Below are 13251 nucleotides of genomic sequence, written 5' to 3'. Positions count from 1 at the left end.
ACCCCCATAAACTTCAAAATATCTCAATTTAGTCCCCTAAACTTTTAATTGCTCTCAATTTAGACCCCTCCATCAATTTTAACTGTTAAAAATACAAAAAAAAAAGACCAAAATATCCTTGATTTTTGTTTTTTTTTTTTGTTTTTAAATAAAAAAACGTTTTGGAAGTTTGAATTTTATAAAAAAGTCATGAGTATAAACGTGATGTAATGTTTAAGATCTGACAGAGGAGTCCAAATTGAGAGCAATTGAAAATTCATGGGACTAAATTGAGAGATTTTGAAATTTATGGGAAGTTTATCAAATCGAGTGAGAGTTAAGGAGTCTTCAGTGAAGTTTTCCCTTTTGAAAATTATGTTATTATTGTATAAAACCTTTTAGTCAATATGACAATTTGTAGATTATATTTATTTCTATTGCCAAGAGATGAAGATGAAATTAAAATGTATATTCATTTATTATAATTTACGTCCATGGATTACATTCATTACATCCACGAGTTAGCAATTTTACATCCACGAGTTACATTTATTGACCAATTTGTTTGAAAAAAGAAAAAAAGAAGAAGAAGTAATGAATCAAAAATTTAGGCTCATCATAAAGAAAGGCCAGTAAAACTACACTAGTAACTACAAGAACAAGTAATTCTATGATTTGGAATGTATAATCACCGGTTTGCATTGATGTATATATAGAAGTTTACAAGTAAATAGACTTTACACTAAGACTCTTGATGCGAATTACATATGGAGAATAACTCTTAAGAATAACTCCACTTGAACTACTATGTACAAATACAATTGGCAATCTTGGATTGGTATAACCCACAACCCCTTTCACCTTCAATGGTGGCTCTCAGCCAATAACCAACATATTCCAAAATTCATACGCTGTAGGGAACCACTCATCTTGTTCAAAGTTACAAAGGAGACAATCATACTCATCTACCGGTAGAGAACTGCAGTAAATGCAACACTAATAATGATGACAGAAATGGAATAGGGTAGAATTGGGCACAATTTCGGCCACAACATCTATTCAACATGCCAATTTCTGTAACTACTCTTGTCGTCAGACAAGCAACAAATTCATGTTACACAATGAAAGCTTCAAGCTTTATTTCTCATTGATGATAAAGAAATCAACCAAGAAGTAGCTACTGTACTTAATTGAAGCTTTACTTCTTATCTTAATGAGAAATAAACCAACCAAGAGGCAACAACTGTACTTGATTGAGCTTCAGAAAAAAGAAAAAAAATCTAGATTCAACGCATCAGGAATTACCAATCAACCTAAAAGCATTGAAAAAGCATCCATATTATTTTGTTGTAATTACGTCTTTCCATAAGTGTTGACCATATCTTTGGACGTAAAAGTCATATTTAGCCAAATTTTTATGAAAATACTCTTAGTTTAACACTCACTTAACAAACCAAATTTACCTATTATAATTATTAATCAATAAAAAAGATTATTTAAAAATTAAAAAAAAATGAAATAGGAAGGGCTAAGCCACTGCCAGCCACCATGGCCACCCCTAGTGGGTTGGGGGCCGCCATTGGAGTGGTTCGCTACAACCCCTAGCCCTAAGTTTGGGTGGCCAAACCACCTGAGGTACACATGTTGAATAATATAACCAAGAAATATAGCGTCGTATAAAGACGGCCCCTCACAGGCTCACTACCCCTAAAGAGAAGAGAGATCACCCCCAAAAGGCTCTCCCTCTCATTTCCCGCCTTTCCACTCTTCAACTGATCCACATTTCTCAGCCTCCCTCTCTCTCACATCAAATGGACGACAAGAAGAAGAAACGATGGCGACCTGACCTGAGCTCCTCAAACAGTAAAGCTAGTACACCTCACAATCCAATCAATTGGTTTAATTGATCATCAGCTAGTAAGGTGGGTAAGTTTCTGGAAATGCCGACTGTCCTGGAGGAATTCTTGGTCTCGCGTATTCAGCAAAAATTACCCATCCTTCAAGAGTCTGTAACACCACACACAACAATAAACATTAAGTAGGCTATTTCATAACAGCCTAGAAGAAATTGAGCGGAGGCATCAATAAAACAAAAAGTTCAGTCCTCTACCATTGACAAAATCAAAGAACAATAGTCAATACACAAAACTACATGGTTTCCATCATTCAAACCATAATGGCTCACACACTAGTAACATCTTCTTAGCTTTTTATCCAGTACACAAATTGACAGGAAATTCAAGGTAGACAGACCTCTCCATCCATCCCTTTAACTCCGTTCTCTGAATCTTCTAAGGTGGCATAGTTCACAAATCCATAGCCTTTTGAGTATCCAGTAGCACGGTCTGTCACCACCCTGGCTGAAACATAGGCAAAAAAAGCTATCAATAGCATAACCGAATAATCTCTACCTAGGGCAAAGATTAGTGAACACAAAAAGGCCATTATCTAACCCAATGCAAGATGATATTTCAATACTAAATCCTTACCACCATTTATCTATTCCAAATTTAGGAATCATCCCAGAAATTTGTATATTTCATTATATAGCCTATACCCACTATGTGATGCACACAACATAGTTAAAACATAAGATAGTGAACTTAACAGTATTCTTTTAATTGGTAAATTACACATGCACCAGCTAGAACTTGAACCTGCAACCACACCCTCCACACCATTCTTAAGAGGGGAAGGAAGTGTCATTTGAACTAGAAATCATTGGCATAAGATTATAAAACTGACAGTTATCCTTCTTAGGTGAAAATTTTCAACAACAATCATAAATTCAATATTATATGAGCTGAGTGGCAATCAACTGAACCCAATCTAACCTATCTCAAATATTTTGGGTTTACTGCTCTAGCCCCTGCATATCCAGGCCCACTTGTCCTTTCCCATTTCCTTTTAATGCCTTCATGCAATTACATACTTGAAAATTTATATGCTACATATTTGAAAATATTTGAGACGCAGAAAGTAACTGTTCCAATGGTAGCATATGCCAAAATAATGAATGCAAAAAGAAAGGTGAAATACTCTCCACCCATCCAAGGATAACATGACAAAAAGTAATGTCAATGAAATCCAATTTCCTGGTGTGTGCCAATTATCAATCCTCCCTGACAAATTCAATCCTCAAACACTTTGATATGCCATACACCGACTATACTGATGTAAAAACAAGAAGTGCAAAATAATAATCAACCTCTAAAGCAAATGACAATTTTAATATTCATGATTAGCAACATTGATTTTTTCTTAGGCGTATTTATTTGGGATTCAGTTTCACACAGACAAAACGCAAATCTTGACAAATTGAACATCACAGGGTCCCATTAACATTTTAAGAATTAAAGAAAAATAAAAAGGCAAAACCAGTAAAAAAATGACTTTACCATGAACAACTTCGCCAAATTGAGAGAAAGCTTCCTGAAGTTTCTCTGATGTGGTTCTCCTGTTAAGACCTATAAGCACAAATGTTGAATGATTCTATCAGGCCATAATCATGCATATATTACTCCAACAGCACAAGGAAATTTCCTGCTAATACAAGTAGCTGCCAAGACACTAACCACAGTTGGTGGCACTCCCAACAGTATACCTTGGTCGATCCCCTTATCAACAATTGTAATAGAAAAAGACAACCTCTTTCCAACAATCCATTTGCCTCAAGGGGAAGGAATAATGAGAAATGTCTATGAATTTAACTTAAAAGAATATAGACGCCAGGGAACCTATTCTTGATCCATCAATAAGGTAACCGACTAAGCACTGGAGCCTGCTTATCTTTTTGATGGAGCATAGTTCAAGGAGAATCTTTCTGGGACTATATATATTTATTCATTTATTTTGCCACAATATACGTATGATATTTATTCTAAACTATTTCTTTGCTTATAGGTGGTTTGGAGAAGAAGAACAAGGTACACTTTATCTCAGTCATGCACTTCTTTATTTAGAACTCCGTACTATTGTTGTTTGCATAAACTTGGTGTGATTGATGTACTCTGTATGAAAGAACAGTTGGTTCTGGGTTTGAATTTTTCACTAATCTCTAGAGCTATATTTCAAACTAATTCAATTTCATTATTAGTTTATATGTAAGAAAATATTTCTCCTTTTGTTACTCGGTAAAGCTAATTGCTTTGAAGAACATGTTGCTTTATTAAGCCCCTAATCTTTGACTCATAAAAGCCTTAGAACCTGGAATCATAATTATAATTTACCAATAAAAACTCACCTATCAAAAAAAAAAAAATTTACCAATAAAAACTCCTTTCTGGGAATTTGAAGTCTATAGAGATTTTGATTTTAAATGAAAGAAGACTAGGGCCATGTTTGGTAACATATTCTCAAAGTGTTTTTCAGAGACAAAAAGACACCTCTTTTTTTTTTTTTAAATTTTATTTTATTTATTTATTTTTTTTTTTTTAAATTTCCAAAAACCTTAACAAACATTCAAAACACAAAACACTTGGGAGAAAATTTTTCATATTTTCTTGTAGGAATATTTTGACAAAGCAATTGCTTAACTTTTGAGTTTAAAAAGTGAAAACATTAATAAGCACCAACTTATTATTTTAAAAAATTACAAAACTACAAAAGAAAAAAGAGTGCCCTTGTGGCCATCCTTAGCGGAGTAGAGGGGTGGTCGCATGACCATCTCTTTCCTGGTCATAGGTGGCGCGTGGCTACCACAATAGGTTAAGGGTGGCTGTACAACCACCATAATAGGCTAGGTAGGGATGGTTGCACAGCCACCTCAACTAGATTGTGGTGATTGTGTGGCCACCACTGTCCTGGTTGGGGTGGCTACGCAGCCACCCCTCCCTCCATTGTCCACATGGCCACTCGCTTTCTTTTTAAAAATAATAATAATAATAATAATAATAAAAAAAATTTATTAGAAAAATCATTTGTTTGTGTTTTCACAAAATAAGTAGGTGTAGCCTACAAAAAAAAATTCTTAAATGTGGACCCCACCAAAAAAAAAAACTTTAAAAACACTACTCACTTTGTCATATCAAAGATAATAACTTCTATAAGGACCTGGCACAAACCAAGTCCTTTGTGCCCTCTTTTTCTAGAGAGCGAACACATCAGCCTATCACACCAAATGACAATAGTACGAAAACACATGATCAAAACCCATTTTTCTCCATTTCAATTGGCAAGAACCCCCTTTCCCCATTCAATCGGCAACGCAAGGGGAATTTGATCTTGCCTCCAGATTGTTTCTTACACTTTGGATCTGTTGCCTCAGTTTGAATCTCTTCGATGATCTAGTCCATGAATAGAACAATCTGGAGAGGAATACATGTTTAGTTGAGGTTTGCTTAACCTAGCAAACAACGCTTTCTTGGATGAGATGAATAAACCAACAGAGAGACTAATCTAGAGAGGATTTCTTCATAGTTAGATAGCGTTCTCCCACACAATGTCTGAATAAGCCATGGATTTTGATGATTTGGGTATTGGGTTTTGGCGTTGTTGTGAGATGAAAATTTCAGTTTTTCATCAATGGGGAAAAGGGGTTTTTGGTCGTGGAAGATGGAGGAAGACAAAAAAAATTTATGAAATTACCGTTGGTGGAGCAACGGCGGAGGAATAGTCGGTGTTAGGCGGTGTTCAGTAGCTGGGCAGTGGCTTGGTGGGCTGGGCAATGATGGGGATTCTTGCCGGTTGAACGGAGAAAACTTCTCCGGGGGTTCTTGCCGATTGAATGGAGAAAAAGGGTGTATAATCTTGTGTTTTTTTGTTATGGTCATTGGTGTGATAGGCTGATGTGTCTCCTCTTTATTGGAGGGCACAAAGGACATGATCTATGCCAAGTCCTTACAGAAGTTATTTTCTACATCAAAACATTTTTTCAAACAAAAGAACACTTACCTAAATACACTGACAAACATAGCCTCTATCTCTTTGTTCCACTTATCTTCTTTAAATTTATGCATATGATTTTGTGACAATCATATATGTTACGATCAATTAAATGGCGTCCACTGGCCAAACTATGACCTATAAATGATGGTGGTTTCTTGTACATTTTTTACAAACTCTATACTGTAGAAAGAGTTAGATTTTAAAAGTTCAAAAAGAAAACCTTTTATTCATGATTGGTTTATATATTTTGTCAGATTTGGAAATTAGTTGCCAACGATGGAAAGACGTCATTTCTATTGACTTTTGCTATTTAGGCTGAAAAAAGGAAAGTTTTTACTGAACCAACACTGGCCTATAGTCTTGAACGCTAGTGTTTTCCACCCGCCAATAAGTTGGTTGGTTGATGTTTACTTATATGTAAATGAGAGCGTACATTTGTCTCTCTATGAGTTTGTCTCTCCCAGTGTTGGAATTTTTGGATAGCAACAGTCGAGCACTAAAAGACAGTTTGCATAAATTTTTGAATATAGAATAATTCTGTTAACTGCTTACGGTATCAGTTAATTTGTTGATTGACTTTTGAGTGGTGATGGCATCGTCATTAATTTGAAGACGGATCTAAACCTCTAACAATAGAGCCATTCCTAAGTTCATGTATCAAGACATGTAAACCATTACTTGTTTCTTTCCACAGGTAATAAACAAACTAGAGCGGCGTACTGTTGCTTACCATGAGTCAGGTCATGCTGTTGCTGGTTGGTTCTTGGAACATGCGGAACCCTTGCTTAAAGTCACTATTGTTCCTCGTGGTACTGCAGCACTGGGGTTTGCTCAGTATGTTCCCAATGAAAATCTATTAATGACCAAAGAGCAGCTCTTTGATATGACTTGCATGACCCTTGGTGGTCGAGCTGCTGAGCAGGTAATTTTACTGTTCCTCTTTCCCTTCTTTCCACATTTTTCTGGATGTGTTAATATGGACTTGTTTAGAAGTGGAAATATTGATCTATTATGAAAGTGCTTATATACATTTAACAAAAAAAAAAAAAAAAAAACAAGAAGAATTTTCTCTTAATTGAGATTTTCAAGGTGGGTTTTGCTTCATCTCTTCAACGGACAATAAAATGAGCCATGAGGTGCAGGTTTGGACTGTGATGTTCATAATTCATTGATCATGCGATCGGCTGCATATAATGTACTCCATTCTTTCTCACTAAATAAGTTTTGTTATTGTGATTTATTTCTTATGGCTTTTATACATTGATAGATGATGATCATTTTCATTGCTTAGGAGCTCTAAGGAATGTGAACTTCAAATGCTGAAATTATGTAATATTCTAACCTCCTCTTTCCCAGTGACATCTTAACAATAAACAGAGCATACAAGTTCATATTTGTGTGTAGAAAGTGGATGAAACCACTAGCACAAAGTTGTTATCATGACTATTCCCTAACCATTAACCGCAGAGCTGCTCTCTCTTCCCCTCTTCCCTCTTTCTCTCAACAACGTGTTGATGTTTGAATAGTCTGTAGATGCAAATAATTATTTGGTCTTAAATGGATATTCTTTTACAATTAGTTTACCAGTCAGATGATGATGGATCATAATACCGAAGACTCGGGCCTTGAGTTTTACATCTGAACATTAGACAATGTAAATACCTGATCCCTCACTTTCTCATTTGAAGATATTACATGTTTTTTCAAGCAAATTGTTCCTTGCAGAAGGGAGGGAAGGAAACAGCATTTCTTTTCCTTAATTGATGTGTATATATTATCCATTTTGCGGATAGCTTGTAAATGGTACTCAAACAGGGAGGTCAGAAATTTCATGATTGTCACAACATATCTTATAGGTGTTAAGTGTTTTAAGTCCACATAGTATAATACAATTTTGGGGAACGATTTACCATCTAAGAGCATTTGAAGTGCTTCAAATCTTGAGCCAAAATTCTGGGTTTTTCATCACTAAAGAGAAGCAGTTTAATGGGGGCTCATGCCAGTCTGCTTGATTGGCTTGCTTCTTGAGCCTAGAAAACTATGTTTGGCCATGATGATAGACTTCTGATAGAATCAACAAAATGTGGAACTCTTTGTTTCCTTCAATCAGGTTTTGGTGGGGAAGATCTCAACTGGAGCCCTGAATGACTTGGAGAAAGTGAGCAAGATGACCTATGCCCAAGTTACAGTCTATGGTTTCAGCGACAAGGTGGGTCTTCTTTCCTTTCCTCAAAGGGAAGATGCATTTGAGATGACCAAGCCCTACAGCAGCAAGACTGGTGCAATTATAGATAGTGAAGTTAGGGAGTGAGTGGCAAAGGCCTACGACTGCACTGTTCAGCTGATAGAGGAGCACAAGGAGAACGTGGCGCAGATTGCCGAGTTGTTGCTCGAAAAGGAGGTCCTTCATCAAGATGACTTGGTCCGGGTATTGCGAGAGCGTCCATTCAAGTCAAGCGAGCCCACAAATTATGATAGGTTTAAGCAAGGGTTCCAAGAAGAAGAGAAAGAGACTAAAAAGAGCACAGAGGGTGGGACAGTGGAGGATGGGAAGTCACCACCCTTGGAACCAGATGTTGTGCCTGCATAGTGTTGGCAAGGTTTATGGTTGTATAAATAAAATTTTGTTGAAGCTAATTTATTCATTAGCCATCTCCTGTATTTGAACTAACTTGTAAAAAAATCTTCTTCTATGGAATTAAAATGTCTCCGTTCTGGAATGTTGCTTTTAATCTTTGAATTGCTGTCCTATTATTAGAGTTATGGATGTAGCTGATATGATCTACCCTGCTGGATGTGCAGGCTCTGAGCTTCTGGCCTGCTCTTTATGAATCTAGCCATTGAACTTGTGGAAGTGCCCCCTTTCCTCCATATTTTGTTCTGAAGTAGGCAACTTCTGTCTGCTCTTTGTAAAGGTTTAAGCTTTTTCTCAATCATGACTGCTTCTGAAGATGCCTGGCAAAGCAAAGGGCAAAGTGTTACAACTTACAGCCTATGAATTTGGGAACAATAATTCTCTCCATTTCAAATCTACATGGTTAGGATTTGAACTGGGTGCATTTAACGATTTAATGATTTCATATTGTTTAAACTTTTTTAGAAGATGTATATATATATATATATATACATGCTCCAATCCTATTCCTGAATTTTGGATGGTGACTCATTCTATATTGAATGCACAAGTTGGGCTGAGCGTCGGTCGGTAATGTCGGTTTCGTTAGAAAAATTTTATTTTTGCCCTTCGAACCGACAATGTTGGTAAAGTCGGTTATTTCACTGACTTATTCTGTCAAATTTTATTTTATTTCGCATTTCAAACCGAATGGCAGCCGGTAAAGTCGGTGTCGGTAAAGTCGGTGTTGATAATGTCGGTATGTGAAAAAGTGGCAAATTTATCGGTAAAGTCAGTTCGGTTAAAAAACCTCTTCCGCCTACCGAACCGAAAAATTCGGAATAAAAAAAATAATGCCGCCTATTGTCCTCCATCTAGTCGTCGAGTCGATAATGGTCGGTGTCGGTCAAAATCGGTCGAAAGTTGGTTAGTCGGTAATTTGCTCAGCCCTATGCACAAGTGGACTCCGTTTCCAGCGTCTGTGTGAAAGGAACCCGTGATGCCTAAATTTTGTTGGCTTTTGTTGCCTTCTCCTCTAATACTGGATGAACACTGCCCACATGGGCTTTTGTTGCTCTCTAGTGTCACATAACATAATTCATGTTTGTGAGCCCCATTTTAAGGTTACTACCAAGTCCCAAGTGGTGAGTGCATTCATTAAATTCACATGGACCGCTCAGAATGAGATTTTAATTAATATTATTGAAGCAAATGTGTGGTGTGCCTTAATATTCCATAAGGGTCTTATCGGACAAAAGGGCTTAGAGGCTGTGATTTTCTGCAGAACACAACAAAATCCATACTTTGTCAACCGGATAGTGTAATTCGTGGCGTTCAAATGTACAACTTACCCATTTATATCTCCATGATAATGATAATATATCCTCTTCCTCACGGAAGGCTTCAAATGAAGTTTAGGTTAGGACGTGGCACAGTGGATTTTACAAGCCACATCTCCAAATAGTTGTTGGGTCATTGAATCTGACCACATGGATCTATATAAATAATGTGCCAGTTCCCTGTAGCCTTTTTTCCCTTATTCAATTATATAAAAAAAAAAAAGTGCTAGGCTAGTTTTTGTCTTTTTTTATTTTTTTTGGTTCGTTTTAAACTGTCAAGCAGATTCTCCATTGCAATTCATTCTGGAGCAATGATAATTGCTTTGGAGAGTAAAAAGCCAACCCAATTCCCAATGCCCATTAATCCTAGCATTATTGGCCTCCTAGTTGGAAGGCAAACAGATGAAGATAATCTTCAAAACCAGTAATTTATTTCATATCATTTGTGGAGGTTTCTAGTTGTACTGAATTTGAAGTCATTATGTGTTTTGAGTGGCAAGCAAGGAGAAAAATAAGGGGAGTGGAGGAATTGCGTGTCTTGGATTGGTGAAAGCCCATGGGAGCATGTCCTGCGGTCTGCATTCTACAACACATTTAATATTATGTTAAACCAACTTTCAAACTTGTTAATCATACTTCTGTTAACCATGATTGGTGGATTCTTTTTTTCTAAGCAAAAATTGAAAAGAGGGCGATCTGAATGACTACTCAATCTAGAGTGACCATAATAGTATCTGTCTATTGGGAATCAATAACAAAAAGAACTTAAACAATGAGAATTGCATGCTATCTCAAGTCTAGTTGAGCTATAACTTAACTTAGTTCCATTAGGATATCAATGAGACTCAATGCAGTTTACATTAATTAAGCACAATGATTTTTGTTGCGGGAGTCAAATTCATATCTTAGTGTTTACCTAACCACATGAGGATTACTTTAAGGCCACTAACCACCCCCTTATGGTCGGAACAGGATCCTCTCCAGTCCATAATGGACTGGAGAATATCCAGTTTATGGGTAGGATTTCATCTCAAAAATTTTATAACCACAAATGAGACACATATCCTACTAATAAAAATAACAATAAAATATTATTTTAATTTTTTTTTTTTTTTTTAAAAAAAAAAAAAAGAGAAAAGAAAAGAAGGGGGTGGCTGGCCACCATAGGGGGTGGCCGGCCACCCCCATTTTGGGTAAGGGGTGGCATGGCCAGCCAGGGGGTGGCCGAACCACCCCCACATCTTGCAAAAAGGGGGTGGCCGAACCACTCCCAAGAGCCTTGGGGGTGGCTCGGCCATCCCCTTTGGGGCAAGGAGTGGCTTCGGCCACCCCATGGCCCTTGGGGGTGGTTCGGCCACCCCCAAGGGCCAACCCTTTATATATATATATATATAACTTGGCCTTTGAGGGTGGCCGAACTACTACCAAGGGCCATGGGGTGGCTGAAGCCACCCCTTACTCGGCCACCCCTTTTTTGCAAGATGGGGGTGGCCGAACCACCCCCATAGGCCATGGGGGTGGTTCGGCCACCCCCTGGCACGCCATTGAGCCACCCCCTACCCAAAATGGAGGTGGCCAGCCACCCCCTTCTTTTTTCTTTTTATTTTTTCTTAAATTTTTATTAAATTTTTTTTTAAAATTTAAAATAATATTTTATTATTATTTTTATTAGTGGGATATGTGTTCCATTTGTGGCCATAAGATTTCTGAGATGAAATCTTAGCCATGAACTGGATATTCTCCAATCCATAATGGACTGAAAAGGATCCTGTTCCCTTATGGTCCATGATTAGTGGATTAAATTAGTGGAGTAAAAGAGGTAAAGTTGACAAAACTTGAATGCTAAATAAATTTTACATAAAGAAAAAACTATATATATATATATATATATATATATAGATAGATAGATAGATAGATAGATATAAACACACAAATAATTTAAAAGAGAATGATATATACACTTTTTGGTACACATTTCTCATCTACTTCGTTAACAATAAATACATTTGATATTATGTTAAACCGAACGAATTTTTAATTTGTTGATGATACTTCTCTTTAACCATGATTAGTGAATTAAAATAAGTGAGAATGTCCTTTTCTATTGGTTTTTCCATGTTTAATTGATCTTTGTTGAATCAAATATCTATATAAAAGGTGAACTTGACAAAACTCAGAATAGTTAAACTAGTTTAAGATATAACAAAAAATTCAAAATATTCATATATAAAAGGATAAAGTTATTTGCCCACGCCTTGGATATAGCTCTCACTATATTTCTGTTCACATTACAGAATTTATTTTAATTTGAAATTTAAAATTAAGGGAAAACTTCACTTACTTTCCATGAACTTTCGCACCTTTTGCAAACACTCCCCAACGTTCCAAATCTCTCACTTTAGTATATCAAACTTTTGTTTCGTTCCAAATACTCTCTATCGTTAGATGTTGCAGTTAAATCAAACGGTGAAATAAGTAAAAGACTTTTATACCCCTAAAATTTTAGGTCACCTTCTTGGTGACCCACCCACCGTCTTTTTTTTATTTTTATTTTTTTTTAATTTTTTTTTTATTTATGACCCGTGGGTCACAGTACATGTGGATTAGATCCACCGGTGAACCCACGGGTCAAGAGTTTTTTTTTTTTAATAATTATTTTTTAATAAAAACTAAGGATATTTTAGGAATTCCACACCCCTACGTTAGGATTTAACAAAAAATCCCAACGGAAGGAGAAAAGTTGAAGGAAATCAAAGTTGGCTGTACCAAAGTGAGAGATTTTGAACATTGGAGAGTATTTACAAAAGACGCAAAAATTCATGGGAGTACATAAAGTTTTCCCTAAAATTAATTATTCAAGTGAAAAGTATATACAAAAAATGTGCGAATAACTTTTTCTCAAGGAGCTCGTGATTTTTTTTTTTTTTTAGTCAATGCTTTAATATATCTGTTGGGTCATATTTTCCCAATAGATAAGCAATAATACAGGACCCTTAACACCTGTCACCAATGTGTCAACAGATCAACAGTTTATTTACTTAACAAACAGTATAAACACGTAACTCCACTCAATAAATTGATCAACTATGCTAACACCAAGCAACATGTGTCATTACCACCATGAATCACTTTGCCCATATGATACATCATGGATCCTCGGTAATCTATGTCATCAACAACACCATATGATACATCATGGATCCTCGGTAATCTATATCATCAACAACACCATATCAGCTTCCATTAAGGTGGACACGTGGACTCTCAGTTAACACCAGCTGCTACCAAACCCCTATAAAAAGGGACCTCCACATTATTTTTAAGGGCTGGTTCTCTCAATCTCTGAATCTCTAAATTCTTTTATACTTAAGCACTTATTGTAAAACACATCACTGACTTAAGCATCGAAGAGAGTCTCCGACACTAGGTCCG

The 13251-nt window shown here is 36.4% G+C and overlaps 1 protein-coding gene across 1 annotated transcript; it reads right to left on the bottom strand.

The window, feature by feature from the left end:
• Positions 1 to 1893: 1893 nt before the first annotated feature.
• On the bottom strand, positions 1894 to 3645 carry LOC148583443 (organelle RRM domain-containing protein 2, mitochondrial-like). The gene is made up of 4 exons (XM_088511422.1): positions 3628 to 3645; positions 3378 to 3471; positions 2233 to 2339; positions 1894 to 1986 (listed from the first exon to the last, which is right to left on the bottom strand). The coding sequence occupies exons 1-4, from the start codon at positions 3643 to 3645 to the stop codon at positions 1894 to 1896; spliced, it is 312 nt and encodes a 103-aa protein (XP_088367548.1).
• Between the last annotated feature and the right edge of the window lie 9606 nt (positions 3646 to 13251).

This window comes from Corylus avellana, chromosome 10 (assembly GCF_965113065.1).
Source record: "Corylus avellana chromosome 10, dhCorAvel1.hap1.2, whole genome shotgun sequence".
NCBI lineage: Eukaryota > Viridiplantae > Streptophyta > Magnoliopsida > Fagales > Betulaceae > Corylus > Corylus avellana.
Note: the sequence above shows the minus strand (reverse complement) of the source record. Positions and strands in the feature narration are given on the sequence as shown.